At 47.0% G+C, this 26184-nt stretch overlaps 1 protein-coding gene across 1 annotated transcript in view; it reads right to left on the reverse strand.

Moving 5' to 3' along the window:
• LOC136626592 (T-kininogen 1-like) overlaps positions 1-26184 on the reverse strand; it is a 106135-nt gene that overhangs the window by 58414 nt on the left and 21537 nt on the right. The window contains exons 6-8 of the mRNA XM_066601641.1: positions 24276-24360; positions 16520-16665; positions 14998-15108 (exon numbers count right to left, since the gene is read on the reverse strand). Of these exons, the coding sequence (XP_066457738.1) occupies positions 14998-15108; positions 16520-16665; positions 24276-24360 (342 nt within the window). The remainder of the gene's footprint in view (positions 1-14997; positions 15109-16519; positions 16666-24275; positions 24361-26184) is intronic.

Consider the following 26184-nt stretch of genomic DNA (forward strand, 5'->3'; position numbering starts at 1 on the left):
CCTTGGAGAGTGTTCCCCTGCCTGCGCTGTACATGCTGCCTGATCTCTGCGCCTCCCCTGCTACCTGGCCCTTGGAACTGTGCCTTCCACTAGCGCTGTCGGATGGGAATTTTACCATCAGTTTGTCCGCCAGGGTCCTGTGGTATAGCATCACTCTCGAACCCCTTTCCTCTTCGGGTATGAGAGTGGAAAGGTTCTCCTTATACAGTGGGTCGAGCAGTGTGTACATCCAGTAATCCGTAGTGGCCAGAATACGTGTAACGCGAGGGTCACGAGAAAGGCATCCTAACATGAAGTTCGCCATGTGTGCCAGGGTACCTGTACGCAACACATGGCTGTCCTCACTAGGAAGATCACTTTCAGCATCCTCCTCCTCCTCCTCCTCAGGCCATACACGCTGAAGGGATGACAGGCAAGCAGCATGGGTACCCTCAGCAGTGGGCCAAGCGGTTTCTTCCCCCTCCTCCTCATGCTCCTCCGCCTCCTCCTCCTCAACACGCTGAGATATAGACATGAGGGTGCTCTGACTATCCAGCGACATACTGTCTTCCCCCGCCTCCGTTTCCGAGCGCAAAGCGTCTGCCTTTATGCTTTGCAGGGAACTTCTCAAGAGGCATAGCAGAGGAATGGTGACGCTAATGATTGCAGCAACGCTGCTCACCATCTGGGTAGACTCCTCAAAGTTTCCAAGGACCTGGCAGATGTCTGCCAACCAGGCCCACTCTTCTGTAAATAATTGAGGAGGCTGACTCCCACTACGCCGCCCATGTTGGAGTTAGTATTCCACAATAGCTCTACGCTGCTCATAGAGCCTGGCCAACATGTGGAGCGTAGAGTTCCACTGAGTGGGCAGGTCGCACAGCAATCGGTGCACTGGCAGATTAAACCGATGTTGCAGGGTCCGCAGGGTGGCAGCGTCCGTGTTTGACTTGCGGAAATGTGCGCTGACCTGGCGCACCTTTCCGAGCAGGTCTGACAAGCGTGGGTAGCTTTTCAGAAAGCGCTGAACCGCCAAATTAAAGACGTGGGCCAGGCATGGCACGTGTGTGAGGCTGCCGAGCTGCAGAGCCGCCACCAGATTACGGCCGTTGTCACACACGACCTTGCCCGGTTGGAGACTCAGCAGCGAAAGCCAGCGGTCGGTCTGCTTTGTCAGACCCTGCAGCAGTTCGTGGGCCGTGTGCCTCTTCTCTCCTTAGCTGAGTAGTTTCAGCACGGCCTGCTGGCGCTTCCCACCGCTGTGCTGCCACTCCGTGCGACACCGACTGGCTGATCAATGTGGCTATGTGCACGTTTAACGCTTGAGCATGCGGGTGCGTGGCGGCGTACTTGCGCTTGCGTTCAAACAGTTGCGCTAGCGACGGCTGGACGCTGCGCTGAGAGACATTGCTGGATGGGGCCAAGGACAGCAGAGGTGAGGGTGTGGGTGCAGGCCGGGAGACAGTCTTGCCTGTGTCCTGAGAGGGGGGTTGGATCTCAGTGGCAGGTTGGGGCACAGGGGGAGAGACAGTGGTGCAAACCGGAGGCGGTGAACGGCCTTCGTCCCACCTTGTGGGGTGCTTGGCCATCATATGCCTGCGCATGCTGGTGGTGGTGAGCCTGGTGGTGGTGGCTCCCCGGCTGATCTTGGCGCGACAAACCTTGCACACCACAGTTCGTCAGTCGTCTGCACTCTCAGTGAAAAACTGCCAGATCTTTGAGCACCTCGGCCTCTGCAGGGTGGCATGGCGCGAGGGGGCGCTTTGGGAAACAGTTGGTAGATTATTCGGTCTGGCCCTGCCTCTACCCCTGGCCACTGCAGTGGCTCTTCCAACCTGCCCTGCTGCTGCACTTGCTTCCCCCTCTGAAGACCTGTCCTCAGTAGGCTTAGCAAACCGGGTGGGGTCAGTCACCTCATCGTCCTGCTGCTCTTCCTCCGAATCCTCTGTGCGCTCTTCCCTCGGACTTACTGCAATTACTACTACCTGAGTGATAGACAACTGTGTCTCATCATCATCGTCCTCCTAACCCACTGAAAGCTCTTGAGACAGTTGCCGGAAGTCCCCAGCCTCATCCCCTGGACCCTGGGAACTTTCCAAAGGTTGGGCATCGGTCACGACAAACTCCTCTGGTGGGAGAGGAACCATTGCTGCCCATTCTGGGCAGGGGCCCGAGAACAGTTCCTGGGAGTCTGCCTGCTCCTCAGAATGTGTCATTGTAATGGAGTGAGGAGGCTGGGAGGAAGGAGGAGCAGCAGCCTGAGGATTCAGAGTTGCAGCAGTGGATGGCGTAGAAGTCTGGGTGGTCGATAGATTGCTGGATGCACTTTCTGCCATCCACGACAGGACCTGCTCACACTGCTCATTTTCTAATAAAGGTCTACTGCGTGGACCCATTAATTGTGAGATAAATCTGGGGACCCCTGAAACTTGCCTTTCTCCTAATCCCGCAGCAGTCGGCTGCGATACACCTGGATCAGGAGCTCGGCCTGTGCCCACACCCTGACTTGGGCCTCCGCGTCCTCGCCCACGTCCACGTCCTCTAGGCCTACCCCTACCCCTCAGCATGGTGTATTACGAGTAGAGCAGAAACAGAACGCTGTAATTAAATGTGCCGCTTATTGGCCTGTGGTTGGAGGCTGACTTCACTTACGGAACGCACAGCAGAGCCAGGAAACAATTTTGCGCACGCCTGTAATGAGACGTAGGTGCGTAGGACTGAGCTAGTGGAATTCACAGCGCAGAGGCAGTCAAGTCGCCAAAGGGCAGTGGTACGCCTTAAGTATTTGGCTTCCCTTTTTTTAAATGGTGAGCTGAAACAGCAGAAACTGTATGCAGCGTATATTATGTTTACTGTTTCCCTCTGGCGCTATGACGGCGGGGATGTAACGGAGACAGCAGAGCCAGGAAACAATTTTGCGCACGCCTGTAGTGAGACCTAGGTGCGTAGGACTGAGCTAGTGGAATTCACAGCGCAGAAGCAGTCAAGTCGCCAAATGGCAGTGGTACGCCTTAAGTATTTGGCTTCCCTTTTTTTTTTAATGGTGAACTGAAACAGCAGATACTGTATGCAGCATATATTATGTTTACTGTTTCCCTCTGGCGCTATGACGGCGGTGATGTAACGGAGACAGCAGAGCCAGGAAACAATTTTGCGCACGCCTGTAGTGAGACCTAGGTGCGTAGGACTGAGCTAGTGGAATTCACAGCGCAGAAGCAGTCAAGTCGCCAAAGGGCAGTGGTACGCCTTAAGTATTTGGCTTCCCTTTTTTTAAATGGTGAGCTGAAACACCTGACAGATACTGTATGCAGCGTATATATTGTATACTCTTTCCCTCTGGCGCTATGACGGCGGTGATGTAACGGGAACAGCAGAGCCAGGAAACAATTTTGCGCATGCCTGCTGTAACGCTTAGCTGCGTAATAATTAGGACTACTACCCCCAGCAGACACGCAGTACACTGAAGACTGTCACAGGAAGCCCAAAGATACTATTTTTCCCCAATTTTTTTTAAAAAGCCCACTGCCTATATAGACAGTATATCTCTTTCACCTTTCCCTCTTTCCCTGCCTCACCAGTACTGCCCCTATACTCTGTGCAATGACTGCCGACTGGGGACGCAATGGTCTGCACGCCCGATATACAAAAAAAATAAATTGTGCAACACTGCTAATAGCAGCCTCAACAGTACTGCACCCGGTCAGATGTGGCCCTAAGGCCTCATGTCCACGGGGAAAATCAGATCCGCTGCAGATTCTCCATGGAGAATCTGCAGCGGGTCCCTACTGCCCCGCGGACATGAGCGCCGAAAATAGCAATTTAAAAGAATTTACCTATCCGGCGCGGGCGACGAAGCTCTGCTCTTCCTCACGGCCGGATCTTCATTTTCGGCCGGCGGGCACATCCGCCGAGCCGAAGCAAGGGAGATGCGGCCGTGAGGAAGAGAAGAGCTTCGCGGTCCGCTGCGGGTGAGTAAATGCTTTAAATTCCTATTTTAGGTCTCCCGCGGATCCGGACGGCTTCCATAGGCTTCAATAGAAGCCCGCGGGAGCCGTCCCCGCGGGAGACCCGCATGAAAATGGAGCATGGTCCAGATTTTTTCATGCTCCATTTTTTTTAAAATCACTTTTATTGACGATCCGCGGGTATTTATGTACCCGCGGGTGGTCAATGCATCCCTATGGGGTGCGGATCCGCATGCAGGAAATCCGCTGCGGATCCTAAATCCTATTTTCCCCGTGGACATGAGCCCTAAGAAGGACCGTTGGGGTTCTTGAAGACTAATATAACACCTAACGCTCCCCCTATAGCAGCTACAGCAAGACAGCACTTTCCCTGATCTCTGTCACCATGCATCTGTGGCGAGCCGCGGCCGTGGCAGATTTTAATACTCGGGTGTCACCTGATCTCCCCAGCCACTCACTGCAGGGGGGTGGTATAGGGCTGGAACGTCGCAGGAGGAAGTTGTAATGCCTTCCATGTCTTTCTATTGGCCAGAAAAGCGCGCTAATGTCTCAGTGATGAAAGTGAAAGTAACTCGAACATCGCGTGGTGCTCGTTTCGAGTAATGAGCATCTCGAACACCCTAATACTCGAATAAGTATCAAGCTCGGACGAGTACGCTCGCTCATCTCTACTTTTTAACTTTATATGATCACCGTTATCTGATGGATAACGGTGATCATATAACTGGAAACCACATACAGCGGTCCCCAGTCATATGTCCCTGCACTTGGCTATCTGTGACAGCCGGGTGTAGGGAGACTTTGAATTTGCCGGGCTTGCCGGCCTTCTGCGCATGCGCGCCACATCGGCGCATGCACAGAAGCCAGCGGGGAGTCCGGAGACCGGCCGGAGGACACAGAGGAAGGGAGGTGAGTATTTTCACCTTCCCTCATGGAACCGATCCATGAGGGGAGGTGAAGCTTTTCTTTTTTTTACTTTTTTCTCAACTTTTCCGCGATCGCTGTTATCCATTGGATAACGGCGATCTCGGTACCGGGGACCGCTCACTGCGGTCCCCGCTGACATCTCCTGCCTCCCGGCTACCTACACGAGCCGGGAGCCAGGAGATTTTAAAATTCCCGGGCCGCCAGGCCTTCTGCACATGCGGCTGACGTAATGCCGCCTGGCGCGCATGCGCAAAACGCCGACTTCGGGCACCGGAGCATCAGGACAGCGGGGAGAAGCGTGGCGGACCTCGGTGAGTAATTTCAGCTGCCCTGGTGGATCCAATCCATCAGGGCAGCTGAATATGTCACTTTTTTGCACTTTTGTTTACTTTTTTGCGATCGGCGCTATCCATTGGATAGCGCCGATCGCATTGCTGGGGGGGGGGGGGGGGGGTCCCCACAGCCCGGGATGACAGCTCCATGCTGTCGGCTACCTGCGGACACCGACAGCATGGAGCTGTCATGTCCATAGCCCGAGGGGCTTTATTCTCTGCAGGACACGTTTTTACATCCTCAGAGAATAAAGCCCACTTCGGGAGGACGTAAAAAGACTATGGGCTGGTCGTTAAGGGGTTAATAGATAAACATTGAATTCATCCTAAATAAAATTGTCATAATAATAATATATATAATAATAAATATATTTAATACAATATTATATTAAAATAAATGTACTTATTGTTTGAAATAGATATAATAATAATAATATAAATATGATATAAATAAAGAAAATTCGGAGGGGTATTATTATGTTTTTCTCAAAAAATTTTCTCCAAAGATTCATTTAGGCCCCTAGGAAACAAAGTGTCCATACGGAATATCCAAAACATCTCTCGTCTTTTTAAACGAGAAAAGGACCTAGAGGTTATAGATTCTAATGGTGTAACTTTCAACAAAGATGCGTTTTTTTGGTGTTTCTCTAGGAAGTGTCGAGAGACACTATGTTTTTGGAATCCCTTCGAAATGTTGTGCCTATGTTGGTTAGTACAAGTTCTTAATGGTTTTTGTCGTGCGTCCAATGTACTGTAAGCCACACGGACATTCTAGAAGATATATAAGGAAGGAAGAACTACAGTTCAGAAATTGACTGATTGCTATCGACCTATTCTCCCGATTCAATAAAATCTTATGAAGTCGTGGTTACTTTAGAGATACAGAGGAAAAAAATATGTTCACCATTTTGCATGGTTCTTTGCGTTACCCAGGAAACACCACATGGAGGTAACCATGCGACATATCCTATATATAAAATTATATCAGGAAGTGAGAGAATTAGATTACGTATGTAAAATTTGGACGCAAATTCTTTTGCGCTTAGAATTGAATAATCGAGTTGGGACCATTAGCTTTTTCTATTTATGACATAATCAATGCTCGTGCCAAATTTCAAGTTTCTATGACGTCAGGAAGTAAGAGAATAAGATTCTGTACGTAAAATTTGGGCACTAAGTCTTTTGCACTTAGAATTGAATAATCGAGTTGGGACCCATTAAATTTTCCTATTTACGACATAATTAGAGATGAGCGAACACCAAAATGTTCGGGTGTTCGTTATTCGGAACGAACTTCCCGTGATGCTCGAGGGTTCGTTTCGAACAACGAACCCCATTGAAGTCAATGGGCGACCAGAACATTTTTGTATTTCGCCGATGCTCGCTAAGGTTTTCATGTGTGAAAATCTGGGCAATTCAGGAAAGTGATGGGAATGACACAGTGACGGATAGGGCAGGCGAGGGGCTACGTGTTGGGCTGCATCTCAAGTTCACAGGTCCCACTATTAAGCCACAATACCGGCAAGAGTGGGCCCCCCCCCCTCCCAACAACTTTTACTTCTGAAAAGCCCTCATTAGCATGGCATACCTTTGCTAAGCACCACACTACCTCCAACAAAGCACAATCACTGCCTGCATGACACTCCACTGACACTTCTCCTGGGTTACATGCTGCCCAACCGCCCCCCCTCCCCCCCCACAGCGCACACCAAAGTGTCCCTGGGCAGCCTTCAGCTGCCCTCATGCCACACCACGCTCATGTCTATTTAGAATTGCGTCTGCCATGACGAGGGACCGCAGGCACACACTGCAGAGGTTGGCACGGCTAGGCAGCGACCCTCTTTAAAAGTGGCGGAGCGATAGCCCACAATGCTGTACAGAAGCAATGAGAAATAGAATCCTGTGCCACCGCCATCAGGAGCTGCACACGTGGGCATAGCAATGGGGAACCTATGTGCCACACACTATTCATTCTGTCAAGGTGTCTGCATGCCCCAGTCAGACCGGGCTTTTTAATTGATAGACACAGGCAGGTACAACTCCCTATTGTGAAGTCCCTGTCGACCCACAGCATGGGTGGCTCCCTGGAACCCACCGGCGGTACACAGAAATATCCCATTGCATTGCCCAACACAGCTGAGGTAGTAATGTCGTGCTTAATGCAGGTGGGCTTCGGCCCACACTGCATGCCCCAGTCTGACTGGGGTTCTTTATAAGTGTACAGATGTAGTAAAAACTCCGTGTGCACCTACAGCATGGGTGGGTGCCAGGAAGCCACCGGCGGTACATAGAAATATCCCATTGCATTGCCCAACACAGCTGAGGTAGTAATGTTGTGCTTAACCCTTTCCAATCCAATTTGTATATGGTTTTCCTAGGGGGCTTACTCTTTTTCTGCTGTTATACAACGGCGCTATATGCTGGCTAAAGCCAGTACTGCATGAGCTGACACGTAGGATAGGCTCCGACAGCAGAGAGGCTGGCAATATACAGTAAGAGAACCCCGACGGACGTCTACCAACAACGGAGCTGTACAGCCTTAAACCCTAATGTCTTCACAGGTCACACAGTGGACTGGAAAGGGTTAATGCAGGTGGGTTTCGGCCCACACTGCATGCCCCAGTCAGACTGGGGTTCTTTACAAGTGGACACATGTAGGTTAAACTCCCTGTGGACCCACTGCCTGGGTGGGTGCCAGGAAGCCACCGGCGGTACATAGAAATATCCCATTGCATTGCCCAACACAGCTGAGGTAGTAATGTCGTGCGTAATACAGGTGGGCTTCGGCCCACACTGCATGCCCCAGTCAGACGGGTTCTTTAGAAGTGTACAGATGTATTAAAAACTCAGTGTGCACCTACAGCATGGGTGGCTCCCTGGAACCCACCGGCGGTACATAAAAATATCCCATTGCATTGCCCAACACAGCTGAGGTAACGTCAGCTGTAATGCAGGTGGCCTAAAAATTAATTTGATTACACTGTAGGCGAGGGCCCACAAAAATTGCTGTATCAACAGTACTAATGTACATCCCAAAAATTGGCCATGGCCAGCCAAGAGGGCAGGTGAAACCCATTAATCGCTTTGGTTAATGTGGCTTAAGTGGTAACTAGGCCTGGAGGCAGCCCAGTGTAACGAAAAATTGGTTCAAGTTAAAGTTCCAATGCTTTTAAGCGCATTGAAACTTATAAAAATTGTTCTGAAAAATTATTTGAGTGAGCCTTGTGGCCCTAAGAAAAATTGCCCGTTCAGCGTGATTACGTGAGGTTTCAGGAGGAGGAGCAGGAGGAGGAGGAGGAGGAATATTAGACACAGATTGATGAAGCAGAAATGTCCCCGTTTTGGATGGTGAGAGAGAACGTAGCTTCCATCCGCGGGTGCAGCCTACGTATTGCTTACGTATCGCTGCTGTCCGCTGGTGGAGAACAGAAGTCTGGGGAAATCCAGCCTTTGTTCATCTTGATGAGTGTTAGCCTGTCGGCACTGTCGGTTGACAAGCGGCTACGCTTATCTGTGATGATTCCCCCAGCCGCACTAAACACCCTCTCCGACAAGACGCTAGCCGCAGGACAAGCAAGCACCTCCAGGGCATACAGCGCTAGTTCAGGCCACATGTCCAGCTTCGACACCCAGTAGTTGTAGGGGGCAGAGGCGTCACCAAGGATGGTCGTGCGATCCGCTACGTACTCCCTCACCATCCTTTTACAGTGCTCCCGCCGACTCAGCCGTGACTGGGGAGCGGTGACACAGTCTTGGTGGGGAGCCATAAAGCTGGCCAGGCCCTTAAAGACTGTTGCACTGCCTGGGATGTACATGCTGCTCGATCTGCGCACATCCCCTGCTACCTTGCCCTCGGTACTGCGCCTTCTGCCACTAGCGCTGTCGGCTGGGAATTTTACCATCAGCTTGTCCGCAAGGGTCCTGTGGTATAGCAACACTCTCGAACCCCTTTCCTCTTCGGGAATCAGAGTGGGCAGGTTCTCCTTATACCGTGGATCGAGCAGTGTGTACACCCAGTAATCCGTAGTGGCCAGAATGCGTGCAACGCGAGGGTCACGAGAAAGGCATCCTAACATGAAGTCAGCCATGTGTGCCAGGGTACCTGTACGCAACACATGGCTGTCTTCACTAGGAAGATCACTTTCAGGATCCTCCTCCTCCTCCTCCTCCTCCTCCTCCTCAGGCCATACACGCTGAAAGGATGACAGGCAATCAGCCGGTGTACCGTCAGCAGCGGCCCAAGCTGTCTCTTCCCCCTCCTCTTCATCCTCCTCATGCTCCTCCTCCTCCTCCTGTACGCGCTGAGAAATAGACAGGAGGGTGCCCTGACTATCCAGCGGCATACTGTCTTCCCCCGCCCCCGTTTCCGAGCGCAAAGCAGCTGCCTTTATGGTTTGCAGGGAATTTCTCAAGATGCATAGCAGAGGAATGGTGACGCTAATGATTGTAGCATCGCCGCTCACCACCTGGGTAGACTCCTCAAAATTACCAAGGACATGGCAGATGTCTGCCAACCAGGCCCACTCTTCTGAAAGGAATTGAGGAGGCTGACTCCCACTGCGCCGCCCATGTTGGAGTTGGTATTCGACTATAGCTCTACGTTGTTCATAGAGCCTGGCCAACATGTGGAGCGTAGAGTTCCACCGTGTGGGCACGTCGCACAGCAGTCGGTGCACTGGCAGCTTAAAGTGATGTTGCAGGGTGCGCAGGGTGGCAGCGTCCGTGTAGGACTTGCGGAAATGTGCGCAGAGCCGGCGCGCCTTTACGAGCAGGTCTGACAAGCGTGGGTAGCTTTTCAGAAACCGCTGAACCACCAAATTAAAGACGTGGGCCAGGCATGGCACGTGCGTGAGGCTGCCAAGCTGCAGAGCCGCCACCAGGTTACGCCCGTTGTCACACACGACCATGCCCGGTTGGAGGCTCAGCGGCGCAAGCCAGCGGTCGGTCTGCTGTGTCAGACCCTGCAGCAGTTCGTGGGCCGTGTGCCTCTTATCGCCTAAGCTGAGTAGTTTCAGCACGGCCTGCTGACGCTTGCCCACCGCTGTGCTGCCACACCGCGCGACACCGACTGCTGGCGACATGCTGCTGCTAACACATCTTGATTGCGAGACAGAGGAGGAGGAGGAGGAGGGTGCTTTAGTGGAGGAAGCATACACCTCCGCAGATACCAGCACCGAGCTGGGGCACGCAATTCTGGGGGTGGGTAGGACGTGAGCGGTCCCAGGCTCTGACTCTGTCCCAGCCTCCACTAAATTCACCCAATGCACCGTCAGGGAGATGTAGTGGCCCTGCCCGCCTGTGCTTGTCCACGTGTCCGTAGTTAAGTGGACCGTGGCAGTAACCGCGTTGGTGAGGGCGCGCACAATGTTGCGGGAGACGTGGTCGTGCAGGGCTGGGACGGCACATCGGGAAAAGTAGTGGCGACTGGGAACTGAGTAGCGCGGGGCCGCCGCCTCCATGATACTTTTGAAGGACTCAGTTTCCACAACCCTATACGGCAGCATCTCAAGGCTGATGAATTTTGCTATGCGGACGGTTAACGTTTGAGCGTGCGGGTGCGTGGCGGCGTACTTGCGCTTGCGCTCGAACACTTGCGCAAGCGACGGCTGAACGGTGCGCTGAACTACACTGCTGGATGGGGCCGAGGACAGCGGAGATGAGGGTGTGGGTGCAGGCCATGAGGCGGTAGTGCCTGTGTCCTGAGAGGGGGGTTGCATCTCAGTGGCAGGTTGGGGCACAGGGGGAGAGGCAGGGGTGCAAACCGGAGGCGGTGAACGGCCTTCGTCCCACCTTGTGGGGTGCTTGGCCATCATATGTCTGCGCATGGTGGTGGTGGTGAGGCTGTTGGTGTTGGCTCCCCGGCTGAGCTTTGCGCAACAAAGGTTGCACACCACTGTTCGTCGGTCGTCAGGCGTCTCTGTGAAAAACTGCCAGACCTTAGAGCACCTCGGCCTCTGCAGGGTGGCATGGCGCGAGGGGGCGCTTTGGGAAACACTTGGTGGATTATTCGGTCTGGCCCTGCCTCTACCCCTGGCCCTGGCCACCGCACTGCCTCTTGCAACCTGCCCTGCTGATGCCCTTGACTCCTCCTCTGAAGACCTGTCCTCCTGAGTAAGCGTTGCACACCAGGTGGGGTCAGTCACCTCATCGTCCTGCTGCTCTTCCTCCGAATCCTCTGTGCGCTGCTCCCTTGGACTTACTGCCCTTACTACTACCTCACTGCAAGACAACTGTGTCTGATCGTCATCATCCTCCTCACCCACAGAAAGTTGTTGAGACAGTTGGCGGAAGTCCCCAGCCTCTTCCCTCGGACCCCGGGAACTTTCGAATGGTTGGGCATCAGTGACGATAAACTCCTCTGGTGGGAGAGGAACCGCTGCTGCCCAATCTAAGCAGGGGCCCGAGAACAGTTCCTGGGAGTGTTCCCGCTCCTGAGCAGGTGTCATTGTAGTGGAGTGAGGAGGCTGGGAGGAAGGAGGAGCAGCAGACAGAGGATTCGGATTTGCAGCAGTGGACGGCGCAGAACTGCGTGTTGACGATAGGTTGCTCGAAGCACTTTCTGCCATCCAGGACAGGACCTGCTCACACTGCTCATTTTCTAATAACCGTCTCCCGCGTGGACCCATTAATTGGGCGATGAATGTGGGGACGCCAGAAACGTGCCTCTCTCCTAATCGCGCAGCAGTCGGCTGCGACACACCGGGATCAGGAGCTCGGGCTGTGCCCACACCCTGACTTGGCCCTCCGCGTCCTCGGCCGCGTCCACGTCCTCTAGGCCTACCCCTACCCCTCAGCATGCTGTATTACCAGTGATTTGATTTCACAGGCAGGAAATAAATTGGCGCAAGACTGCAGGCCAAATATAATTTTTGCCCTTTTTGGAAAACGAAAGGCCCCACTGCCTCTAGTGAATGAATTATCTAAGTTTAATAACTGTGCTGTGTCCCTGCTTATGTGTCACAGAACGTGAGGGTAGCAGAGTTATTATAACTCTTGGAGAGCAGGTATTTTTTTCCCAATTAAGGAAAGCAAATGGCGAAGCCAGCAGTAAAGCGTAGCTGGGTGCGTCTGATTTAGCAATGTTGTTCAAGCAGCTCACACGTGTCCACCGCCCGTAAGGACGGACAGAGGCTGGACAAATAGATTTGTTTTCAGTTTTTTTCCACCAAAAGGCAGCACTGCGTATATTCAATGAACATGAGAAGTTTAATAACTGTGCTGTGTCCCTGCTTATGTGTCACAGAACGTGAGGGTAGCAGAGTTATTATAACTCTTGGAGAGCAGGTATTTTTTTCCCAATTAAGGAAAGCAAATGGCGAAGCCAGCAGTAAAGCGTAGCTGGGTGCGTCTGATTTAGCAATGTTGTTCAAGCAGCTCACACGTGTCCACCGCCCGTAAGGACGGACAGAGGCTGGACAAATAGATTTGTTTTCAGTTTTTTTCCACCAAAAGGCAGCACTGCGTATATTCAATGAACATGAGAAGTTTAATAACTGTGCTGTGTCCCTGCTTATGTGTCACAGAACGTGAGGGTAGCAGAGTTATTATAACTCTTGGAGAGCAGGTATTTTTTTCCCAATTAAGGAAAGCAAATGGCGAAGCCAGCAGTAAAGCGTAGCTGGGTGCGTCTGATTTAGCAATGTTGTTCAAGCAGCTCACACGTGTCCACCGCCCGTAAGGACGGACAGAGGCTGGACAAATAGATTTGTTTTCAGTTTTTTTCCACCAAAAGGCAGCACTGAGTATATTCTATGAATAATAACTGTGTTGTGGCCCTGCCTATACAATTCTTTCCCTGCAGTATCAATGGAGGGTGCAATGGTCTGCAGAGGCGATTTTGAGAAGCAAAAAAAAATGCAGCACAGCTAACAGCAGCCTGGACAGTACTGCACACGGATAAATATGGCCCTAGAAAGGACCGTTGAGGTTCTTGAAGGCTACACTCACTCCTAACACTCTCCCTGCCTATGCAGCACTTCTGTCCCTAATGCCAGGTGCAATGTCTGCAGAGGCGATTTTGAGAAAAAAAAAATTTGCCACTGCTAACAGCAGCCAACACACAGCTATCAGTGGCCCTAATAATGACCTTTGGGGGGTCTTGAAGCCTACACTAACTACCAATTCTTTCCCTACAGCAGCTCCGGTACAAACAGCACTGTCCCTCATCTAACTCACACCGCATCTGAGGCGAACCGTGGGAGGGGCCGACTTTTATGTTCGGGTGACACCTGATCTCCCCAGCCACTCACAGCAGGGGGGTGGTATAGGGCTTGAACGTCACAGGGGGAAGTTGTAATGCCTTCCCTGTCTTTCAATTGGCCAGAAAAGCGCGCTAACGTCTCAGGGAAGGAAGTGAAAGTAACCAGAACACCGCATGGTGTTCGTTACGAATAACGAACATCCCGAACACCCTAATATTCGCACGAATATCAAGCTCGGACGAACGCGTTCGCTCATCTCTAGACATAATCAATGCTCGTGCCAAATTTCAAGTTTCTATCACATCGGGAAGTGAGAGAATTAGATTCCGTACGTAAAATTTGGATGCTAATTCTTTTGTGCTTAGAATTGAATAATCGAGTTGGGACCCATTAGCTTTTCCTATTCATGACATAATAATCAATGCTTGTGCCAAATTTCAAGTTTCTATGAAATCGGATAGTGAGAGAATTAGATTATGTACGTAAAATTTGGATGCTAATTCTTTTGCGCTTAGAATTGAATAATCGAGTTGGGACCCATTAGCTTTTCCTATTTATGACATAATCAATGCTCGTGCCAAATTTCATGTTTCTACGATATCGGGGAGTAAGAGATTTAGATTCCATACGTAAAATTTGGACGCTAATTCTTTTGCGCTTAGAATTGAATAATCGAGTTGGGACCCATTAGCTTTTCCTATTTATGACATAATCAATGCTCGTCCCAAATTTCAAGTTTCTATGACATCGGGAAGTGAGAGAATAAGATTCTGCACGTAAAATTTGGACGGTAAGTCTTTTGCGCTTAGAATTGAATAATCGAGTTGGGACCCATTAAATTTGACTATTTACGACATAATCAATGCTCATGCCAAATTTCAAGTTTCTATCACATCAGGAAGTGAGAGAATTAGATTCCGTACGTAAAATTTGGATGCTAATTCTTTTGCGCTTAGAGTTGAATAATCGAGTTGGGACCTATTAGCTTTTCCTATTTATGACATAATAATCAATGCTTGTGCCAAATTTCAAGTTTCTATGAAATCGGAAAGTGAGAGAATTAGATTATGTACGTAAAATTTGGATGCTAATTCTTTTATGCTTAGAATTGAATAATTGAGTTGGGACCTATTAGCTTTTCCTATTTATGACATAATCAATGCTCATGAGAAATTTTAAATTTCTATGACATCGGGAAGTGAGAGAATTGGATTCCGTTTGTAAAATTTGGACGCTAATTCTTTTGCGCTTAGATTTGAATAATCGAGTTGGGACACATTAATTTTTCCTATTCATGACATAATAATCAATGCTCGTGCCAAATTTCAAGTTTCTATGACATTGGGAACTGAGAGAATTAGATTCAGTACATAAAATTTGGACGCTAATTCTTTTGCACTAGAATTGAATAATCGAGTTGGGACCCCTTTACTTTTCCTATTTATGACATAATCTATGCTTGTGCCACATTTCTTGTTTCTACGACATTGGAAAGTTGGAAAATTAGTGGCGAATCAGTCAGTGAGGGCTTTCGTCTTTATATATATAGATTTATGAATATGCACATGTATGTATATTTACAGGTTGACTTACATCATAGTATTGGGTCAAGACACATTCAGGTCCCAAAATGGAATACTCCGTCTTGGAACAATTGGTTGGTCCTATTTGGAAATCCACCACATATAACTCTCTTTGAAAACCCTACAGAATAAAGAATATAGTTAACTGATTATATTAATGTGCTTAGAATTAGCAGTTATTTCCATTTCAATTACAAGTACAGATATATACGCACAGAATAGGGCTTTTTTATTTATATGTATTTCATTTTATAGCTTCCTCTGTTATTAATCCAGCACAATCCCTCTCACAGCTTCTCTCTCTCATACCAAATGATACTTATTGAGGCCCAAAAATCTCAGCTGTGCATTCCGATTATGGCCTATCATGTAACTCAAAAGTTTTAAAATGTTGCTTGTGATTTTTTTTTTTACTGACATCACACATAATCATTAAACAAATATAATTAAAAACTCTACAATCAGAAAATAAAAACAGATGAAAAGAAAAGAATAATAATGCTAAGCTGTCTTTCCCTTCCCTTCCCTTTGCCACCTCCTCTCTCCTCCCCTCCGGCTGTTTGCAATGGGAGGCAGTGGGAGGGGGCAGAGCTTATCTTCACCCAATCCCGCCCCCTACCATTGCAAACAGCAGCAAGGAACAAAGAGGAGAAGAGACTAGGTAGGGAGTTTAGCAGTCACGCTGCTAAACTCCCTCCCAGCTCCCTTCTCCGGCAGCTGTCATTGGCTCCCATGGGAGTCTATGGCAGTGGCCGCAGTCTGGCCAGGAAGATAGTTCCAGGACTAGTCTTCCTGCCCGCTGGAAAAGTTCACTTCCGGGTGCTTTTACACTGCGTAAATACGCCTGTGTGATCTGATTCATTGGAATCCAATACATCAGGTAGCAGCATTTATCGTCCGGCTGTGAAAACGCTGGCCGATATATGCACGTGAGAATAAGCCCTTAGATTGTTTTCCCAGCAAAAGTTTGATTTTTAATTTTAATATTTCTAATTTTTATTTCATTTGACTTAAAGTTTTAAATTTTTTGTCAATTTAGGGGACTTTAACTTGCAATTGTTTGATTTTACAATATACTGCAGTACTACAATATTTCACTATATTGTATTTGGTGTTCACATATAAAGCACTGCCCCCACTATCTTACAGTTTGTGGCGGGTGTTAGCTGTTTCAAACAGTCAACACACATCATAGGGTATACAGTTGTCTCTGAGCCTCCGTACCTCTGTGACATACATGTATGTGATGGGGAAGCGGTTAATGTAATCAATGATTATTTTTTTATTCCTACCCATGCCTGACCCAACATGAATTATTTTTCTTATTCAGTGCTTACTTACAGACTGTGAAAGAACATTCCACACTATGGAAATTCTACATTTTTATTGATGGCAAGAATAGCGCTGCATGCATATAGAAACATAGCCTTATTGACTCTCCACTCTGATTGGATACCCCTCTATGATGTTTAGATGCCCTTTTAGAACATATGAAAAGTAATTGTCAAGATGAAAGTTATATTCACACCAACCTTTTTTATAGCACGTGTAATCATGTCAACAGCATAAAGTTCTGTGTGGTTGCTGTTGACGTTGTATTCGCCCATAACCTGTACCAATAATTTCCGGAGCTCAGGGCCTTTAGACCATATGTCTATAGGACAATGAATACAGACACCTGGGGGGTAAAAACATATAATCAGCATATAAAAGTCAACTCCAAGCATCATTTTACAAGGAATTAGATTAAGTAATACAACTATGTATTCAACTTATATCTTCCTTGCACCACATGACATGGGAAGTTTGGGGGCGTGTAAAAAAAATATACTTAGAGGTGATTGCTTTTACTTGAGCTTAAAATATGTTCAGACAAAATAAGAAACCTCATTATGTTGATTTAGGGCTTCTTAACACGGACGTATTTGTGCGTGTTTTTGCACAGGTAAAATTTACACTCCAATATGCAGAGAATAGGACCCATTGGTGTCAATGCGTTTATACACATTTCCTGATTTTCCTGCATATTTGCGCACCAAAGATCCCCATAGAAGCCTTTGAGGGTACAGAAATGTTCACGCAATATGTAAGAAGATACATGAAAAATTCTGTGGGGAAAATGAACACATCTGGATCTCATAAGGCAAAATACCCATTTAAAGTGGGATGCATTTGTGTCCCATGTGCAAAAAATTGTGCAATGTGAGCGCAAAAAGTACAGTAAAATACGCTGATACACGGGCAGAAAACACTCATTCATAGCAGAAATACATTACACTAAGTACATTTCACTCGAAAAACACACATGCCCATGTGAAGCTGCCCTTAAGCTACAGTACTCTGCTATAGTTTTAAGCAGGTGTGGAAAAAATGCTACAGAATAAGGGCTTAATTACATGAGCGTATATTGGCCGATGTCATGTCCGGCGGCTATAAGTTGCCATGTGATGTACTGGCTCGAGTTATATGCTGTCGGGCGGGGAGAGACAGCTTAGCTCTGCTAGGCTGCCATCCCCTTCCCTCCCCCTCACAGGCTCACCTCCTCTCTCCACCCCTCCCGCTGTTTGCAATGAGAGGAGGCAGTATGGTGGCGGAGCTAATCTCCCTCCCCCTCCCATTGAAACAGCTGGAGAGCAGAGAGCAGAGGAAAGAGGAGGAGAGAAGGGGAAGGGAGTTTAGCAGTCACGCTACTAAACAACCACCAACCTCCCTTCTCTGGCAGCTGTCATTGGCTCCCATAGGAGCCTATGGCAGCAGCCGTAGTTCGGCCAGGAAGATAGTTCCAGGACTATCCTTCCTGCTGGGTGCTTTTACACGGTGGGTAAACACGTGTGTGATCTGATGCATTGGAATCCAATGCATCAGATGGTAGCGTATATCAGCCGGACGTGAAAACAGCAGCTGATATACGCTCGTGTGAATAAGACATAAAAATGCTTTAAAAAATATAAGCATTAATAAGTAATTTCTGTCAATTAATAAAATGCAAATGAATGAACAAAAGACAAAATCTAAATCAAATCAGTATTTAGTGTGACCGCTAGTGTAGATCATCTTGACTGGTTGGGTGATAAAATTGTCCCGATTTGTGCAGAATTTTGTTATCCTAAACTGATTTTAGGGCAAAATCATGGGAAATAGAATTTTCCAAAATGCCTGCTGCAAAGGTCGGTGTGCAGCACCAAATGTGTCCTCCATCTTGCATATGGGCAACAGTTTCATTGGACGTCTGCATCACACGAATTAGCCATATACAACATAGACACAATGTAACCAGCGGCCATATTACCATTGAGCACAGGACAGAGAAGCTGGTTTATGTTTTTATGCCTATATAACGTTTGGTTTGTTTTTAGGGCCAAAGGGTATATTGCTGCTGGTGTGAAAGCTTATTTACTGGGGGTTATAGTTATATGACTATATAACACGTGATCTGCTATTAATAGGGATTATTAATATTCTACATAGGATATATTGCTCTTGAATGTGAAGGCTTGCATACCGGCAGACACGGGGGGCTTAAACTGAGCTTTACTGGAGAGAACAGAGAAAGTTGCTGCATCTTGTTTATATGCCTTTATGAAACATGGTGTATACATTGGGAGAGGGTATATTTCTGCTGCTGTCAACAAAGTAGACAAACTACGCTTTGGAGTGGGGAGTATTGCAGTTCTTTGTTTGTGGCCCCAGATGTCGTTCAAAGTCACCAGTCTGACCATTATGAATTATTTGCAGACCTTACACAGCTAGAAGTGGGGTTTTGAAATGCAATTAAGTTATGCCAAACAGGGACAGCTCAAAATGATATAAGCTATATTATGCAGCCTTCTGCTCTCAAATATCGTGCCTCCCAGGGATTGCAGCCTTTTTAGTTGGTGGCTCTTTATTTTCTTAATATAAAACAAAATGAAAATCAAACAGGGAAACAGTAAATACACACAGTGCGTGTTAGTAGCCTCATGTCAATCAAAGTCCCAACCTGGCCACTACAAATTACTTGCAGGCCTTATGCAGCTAGCAGCGTTTTTCTGCAAACTACAAAGTTAGCCAAGTTGCATAAAACAACACTACAAAGTAAGCCCAAAAAAAGCTAAATAGAATAGCAAGAGGTAAAGGATGTGTCAGTGTTGGTGGTAGAGGACAGGCCAAGTTAGCACTTAAAGCGGCTCCCACTAAAGCAACAGCTCCACATTCTGCAGGAGGTGAGGCAAGTCCACTGCCATTCCTTAAAAGCGGTTCTGCCTGTGTGTTACATCTGTATCATGCAGAACAGGTCATAGAGAGGATAACATAGGATGCCATCCAGCAGACAGTGCTCGAAAAGAAAAGGCAGGTCTGCGAGGCCCCATTGAAATCAATAGGAGCATTGTACCGTTATTACTGCGGTGAAAAGCCTAAGGGCTCAAGTTATGGATGATGTGCTGGGACACTGAAAGTCTCTTCTGTCACTATACGTGCCTTAACCCCTTAACGACGGCCCCATCGGGAAACTACGTCCTCAGAAAGTGGGCCTTAATCCTAGAGGACGTAGTTTTATGCATCCTCTTTGGATTGATGCCCACTGGCCTGAGGACGTGACAGCTCCATGCTGTAGGTGCCCGCAGGTAGCCGACAGCATGGAGCTGTCATCCCAGGATGCGGGCAGTCCCCCCCGGCATTGCGATCGGCGCTATAAAATGAATAGCGCCGATCGCAAAAAAGTAAAGAAAACAGTGTTAAAAAGTAGTAATTCAGCTGCTATGATGGATCGGATCCATCACGGCAGCTGAAAATACTCACACGGCTTGTCGGCGGTGTCCCCCGGAGATCTGGTCCTCCCGGACCCGCCGGCGGCCTTCTGCGCATGCGCGCCTGACGATGACGTCACGCGCACGCGCAAGAGCCCGGGTGTCCCCGGCAAATTTAAAATCTCCTGGCTCCCGGCTCCTGAAGGTAGCCGGGAACCAGGAGGTGTTACCGGGGACCACTGTGAGCGGTCCCCGGGCCCGCGATCACCGCTATCCATTGCGATAGCGGTGATCGCGAAAAAGTCTAAAAAGTAAAACAAAAGTAAAGTTTCACCTCCCCTCATGGATCGGATCCATGAAGGGAGGTGAAGATACTCACCCCCGGTCCTCTGCGATGTCCCGATGTCCCGGGACCCGAAATCCCCGTCTGCGCATGCGCGCCCGATGATTGACATCGGGCGCGTGCACAGAGGGGCTCGAGCCCCGGGAAATTCAAAATTGCTCTGCTCCTGGCTGCCATGTGTAGCCAAGAGCAGAGGGATGTCACCAGGGACATGATCACTGTCATCCAATGGATGACAGTGATCATGTAAAGTAAAAAAAAAAGTGCAAAAAGTAAAAAAAAATAAATAAAAAAAGGGGTAAAAGGTAAAAAAAAAAAAGTGCAAAAAGTAAAAAAAAAAGTTTTAAAAAGTTAAAAAAAGCTTGCGTTTCATCTCCCCCCACGGATCATATCCGTGAGGGAGGATGAAATGACGTACCTAAGGCCTGCGGATTTATCCGTGGACCTCACCCCAGCTTCTGCGCACGCGCCCGTCGCCAATGTGGCAGGCGCATGCGCAAAAGCCGTGGTTTTTTAAAATCTCCCTGCTCCTAGCTACAAAACTTAGCCGAGAGCCTGGAGATTTCACGGAGGGCCGCGGTGAGCGGTTCCTGATCACGTATTCGCTGTTATCCAAAGAATAATGGCGATCACGTAAAAGTTAAAAAAAGGTGAAGCTTCATCTCCCCTCACTGCTGCGATCGGTGAGAGGAGATAAAAATTTTTACCGGAGGTCTCCATATTTACACCCCGACGCAATCTTCTTCCGTGAACTTTCCCGTATTCTGCGCATGCGACCGCTGGCAAAACACCGGACACATGCGCAGGAGTCGGGGAGCCCAGGAAACTTAATATCTCCTTGCTCTCGGCGACCAACGGTCGCCGAGAGCCTGGAGCAGTGACGGGTGGCCTCGTTGATCGGTCCCCAGTCACGTGAAAAAATGGTAGCGATCTACCTTTGGCCGGTCTCACATGACCGGATAGGAATTACGGATTCCGCATGCATTTGATTAGCGGTAATACGCAGATCAATCGTATTGGATTACACAATTCCGCTCACATTAGCGGGTTGGAATTGCGTAATCCACTCACAGAAAAGAGAACGCAGCAGGTTCTATTTTACCGCGGCTATCCGCAACATAGAGCCCATTGTGCTCCATGGTCGTGGATATACCCGCTGCCCATACGCAACTACCTTGTATACGGACTGCGGGTACCCGCGTCATCGCTAAGCGACGGTGCGGGAAATACAAACAACAACAAAAAAAAGTGTACTGCGCATGACCGCCCGTGTAAGTACGCAGTTATGCGCAGTACATTACGCGGCCGTACGCAGGGTCACAGCCGGGCTCACAGCCGGGATTCGCTGCGGGCCTCCACAAGCGGATTCCCCATACGGCTGCCTGAGCCCGGCATTATTCAGACCGCTACCTGTAATACGCAATTTACAAGAAGCCCCGGGAACGCCCGCCTTCATGCAGTTCCAGGAGCAGCTTGTTGAGTGCCTTCTGTGTGAGACCGCCGCACCTCATCAAGCTTACGGAGACTCACAGAGCGCCACTTTTTACACCCCATCCCCGCCGCTGAGGTCAAAAAATGACTCCCAAAAAGCATGAGAGGAGGGGGGATACCCGGTTTTATTGCCCCATGTGCCCATCCCAACCAGCCTCCATAATTACCCGTCTTTGGAAATACTACACAGTTCACATTATTACTTTTATCTAAGATTTGGGGAACGCCGAAAAGGGCGTGGGGGGGGGGGGATTTTAGGGAGTCAATTTTTATTCCGTACAAATGAGCAATGGGGCCTGGAATTTATTCAGTTATGCCCTGCAATCCAACTGGTGTTCCCTCCATTACAGGCCTTGCCATGTTTCCTGTAAGTAGATTAGGGCCACAATGGGTATGTTTTTGAACACGGGACAAATGGGGGTATCCATTTGGGGGTGAACGTCTTCATTCCTATGTAAACTGTACAAAAAAAAAGTTTTTAAATTGACAAAATTGCCAAAAAAATGAAAATTGTAATTTTTTTCTTCTGCTTTGCTGAAATTTATTCAAATACTGTGTGGTCAAAATACGCAGTACACCCCTAGATGAATTCGTTAAGGGGTCTAGTTTTTAAAATGGGGATATTTGTGGGGGTCTTTATAGTTTTAGACGCTCAATGACTCTATAAGTGGGCAATGGGGCCTGGAATTTATTCCGTTGTACCCTAAAATCCAACGGGTGCTCCTTCCATTATAGGCCTAGCCATGCGTCCTTTAAGTAGATTAGGGCCACAAGGGGTATGGTTCTGAACACGGGACAAACAGGGGTATCCATTTTGGGGTGAAAGACTTCATTCCTATGTGTGCTGTACAAAAAAAAACAGTTTTTAAATTGATACAACTGCCAAAAAAATGAAAATTGTATTTTTTTTCCTACTGCTTTGCTTAGATTTATTCAAAAATTGTAGGGTAAAAATACACAGTACACCCCTAGATTAATTCGTTAAGGGTCTAGTTTTCAAAATGGGATCATTTGTGGGGGTTCTCTGTCGTTTTGGCCGCTCAAGGGCTCTACAAGTGTGCAATGGGGTCTAAATCACCTTCATGCTAAATTTCTGTTCTGAAAGCCACCGACTACTCCTTTCATTTTGTGCCCCGTTGTGCATCCAGACAAAAGATTAGGGCCACAATGGGTATGTCTCTGAACACGGGACAAACAGGGGTATCCACTTTGGGGTGCAAGTCTTCATTCATGTGTGTGCTGTACCAAAAAAGCAGTTTTTAAAACGACAGAATTGCCAAAAAAACGAAAATCACAATTTTTTCCTTTTGCTTTGCTTCAATTCATTCAAAAACTGTGGGCTCAAAATGGGCAGTACACCCCTTGATAAATTCATTAAGGGGTCTAGTTTTCAAAATGGGGTCACTTGTGGGGGTTCTCTTTGATTTTGGCCGCTCAAGAGCTCTACAAAAGTGCTATGGGCCTAAAACTCCTTCAAGGAAAATCTATGTTCTTAAAGCCACCGACTACTCCTTTCGTTTTGGGCCCCATTGTGCATCCAGACATAAGATTAGGGCCACAATGGGTATGTCTCTGAACACGGGAGAAACAGGGGTATCCATTTTGGGATGAAAGGCTTCATTCATGCGTGTGCTGTACAAAAAAAGCTGTTTTTAAAATGACAGAATTGACAAAAAAATGAAAATCACAATTTTTTCCTTTTGCTTGGCTTGAATTCATTCAAAAACTGTGGGGTCAAAATGGTCAGTACACCCCTAGATAAATTCGTTAAGGGGTTTAGTTTTCAAAATGGGGTCACTTGTGGGGGTTCTCTTTGGTTTTGGCCACTCAAGAGCTCTACAAAAGTGCTATGGGGCCTAAAACGCCTTCAAGCAAAATTTATGTTCTGAAAGACACCGACTACTCCTTTCATTTTGGCTCCCGTTATGCATCCAGACATAAGATTAGGGCCACAATGGGTATGTTTCTGAACACGGGAGAAACGGGGGTATCCATTTTGGTGTGTAAATCCTCATTTTCATGGGCTCTATAGGAAAAAAATATGTCTTTAAAATGACATATTTGCAAAAATATGAAATTTTATTTTTTGTCCCCTAAATTGAACTAATTCCTGAAAAGAACTGGTGGGGTCAAAATACTCATGACACCCCTCAGTGAATACACTAAGGGGTGTAGTTTTTAAAATGGGGTCATTTGTGGGTGTATCTATTATTCTGACACTTATGAGGCTCTGCAAACTTGGCTTGGTGCAGGAAAACAAAGTGCTCCTCAAAATGCTGAAAAGTAATGTTAAATTTGTACGTCCTCTAAATGGTTAAAAAAAAACACAAAAGTTTTTCAAGTGTGCATTCAGAATAAAGTAACCAGATGGAAATACATATCTTGTCAAAAATTTGTACAGTATGTTTGGACATATTTGAGATATTACGGTTGAAAATGTGAAAAAATGACAATTTTTTCAAAATTTTTCCAATATTGGTACTTTTAATAAATATACACAAATTATATCGGTCTCTTTTTACAATCTAAATGAAGTACAACATGTGGCGAAAAAACAATGTCAGAATCACTGGGATATGTAAAGCCTTTACGGAGTTATGCCACGTTGAACGACGCATGTCAGATTTCCAAAATTTGGCTCCGTCACTAAGGCGCAAACAGGCTTCGTCACTAAGGGGTTAAAGGTAACATTAGACTAAACTTTGTGTTCCCTGCATCGACTCTTACCAATGTCAGATTTACACTCCAGAGAAGAATAAAAAACTTTACGATGGGGAGTCACATTGACGTCTACGTTGCATTTAAAGGATTCCTGAAAAAAAAGTTGTCTTGTTATAGTTCATTTGTTTATTTCTGAATGATTATAATGATAATCACCCGCTGTAAAAGCACAAAAGTATGAACATTTATAGACATACAGTTTTGGTCAACATTATTACCAACCCCTGAATATGAAATACAACATTTAAAATGTCTTCTAAAATTATTGCTGACGAATGAAATCTGAAGATTATCAGAGAATTTTAAAGTGAAGTGTGCTCCCAAGTTTAAGAACTAGGTTTAATTTGAACAAAATGTGTCCTACAGCTGGATAATATCTAAAGAACACATTCAATACTACAAAATAATGGTTACGAAGGAAAAAATAGGCTGCACCATATGCACATGAGGTGTCTGTGCAGAAGCCCAGACACATACACAGTGGGTGTCAGACATCTTGGACAGCTAACACCTGCAGGCAACAGCCACGGTCAGCAGTCACATTGATTGAGGCTGTTAAGCCTTTAAATATTACTCAGAACTGACAGCGACATTTAAATGCTTGATCCGTGTTGGGTGTCCCGAACAGCCCTCCTTTGTGCAATCGGGAGTTGTCATGGTTGTCATGGCAGCCTGGGCTTTTAGAAGGCCCCCAACATGCCAATTGCCTATCAAGGTGTACCTGTGATATGTCTTGATAGACTGTGTGGGAGATGACCATGAGATGTTCTCCATCTTGTGTGTATTTTCTCTTAGCTGTGAAAATGTTAAGCTGAAGGACATTACTTGTGCCTGTAATCTCTAAACTCAGACATAACACGTTCTCACACATACTTTTGGCAGACCTAATGTAAGCCGGGCTTGGATGTTTTTCTTTGTTAAAAAAGGCTTTCGTCTTGCACCCCAATCCGCAGCCCAGACATGAAGAATATGGGAGATGGTTGTCACATGCACTATACAACCGGTACTTGCCAGACATTCCTGCAGCTCCTTTAATGTTGCTGTAGGCCTCTTGGCAGCCTACCAGACCAACTTTCTTGTCTTTTCATCAATTTTTCAGGGACGGACAGTTCTTGGTAATGTCACTGCTATCCCTAATTTAATCTACTTCTTGATGACCATCTTCACTGTGTTCCATGGTATATTTAATGTCTTAGAAATTTTTTGCAACCTCGTTTTTTTTCCACCGTAAAAGATTTCAGTTTGTTTGCCAATGGAATTGTACATATAATGGGTCACATTTAGAGGAAATAACTGTGAAATATTTCATATTTGTCAGATTTTTTTAACATGACAAACATTGCACTTTAACAGTGTGCAGACTTTTTATATGAACTGTATATAACGGAAAAAAATAAAAGTTATAATTTTTTGAATGTAGGGAGGAAAAAAGTTAACGAGACAACGTAGGGGTTAAACCGCAATAGAGTCCTGATCTCAATCCAACTGAAAAGCTCTGGAGAGAGCTGAAATCTGTTTTGGGGAAAAGGAACCCTGAAAATATTCAAGAGCTTAAGAAAACTGCAGTAGAAGAAACTACTATCCTGTCCAAGTCATGTACTGTGTTTATTGTTTAGTTCTTTTCAGAAACGACTACATTTATGCTCACAGGTAAACTTTTTTGATGACTGTATCTTAAAATATTCTAATGACACAAAGTTAGCACATTACCACTTATTTCTGAAGATATTGACTTTCTATGGAAACAATCAATGTTGTCAATAACGTTGACCAAAAACTGTGCATAAAAATAATACACAATATGTATTTGTATGCACATGTCAAAATAATTGCCATTATTTGCAAAATTGTTAAATATATATTTTCTGTCTAATGCTGGGCTCACACATATAAATGGTAAAACACTGTGTAAATA

Source organism: Eleutherodactylus coqui, chromosome 1, assembly GCF_035609145.1.
Source record: "Eleutherodactylus coqui strain aEleCoq1 chromosome 1, aEleCoq1.hap1, whole genome shotgun sequence".
Taxonomy (NCBI): Eukaryota; Metazoa; Chordata; class Amphibia; order Anura; family Eleutherodactylidae; genus Eleutherodactylus; species Eleutherodactylus coqui.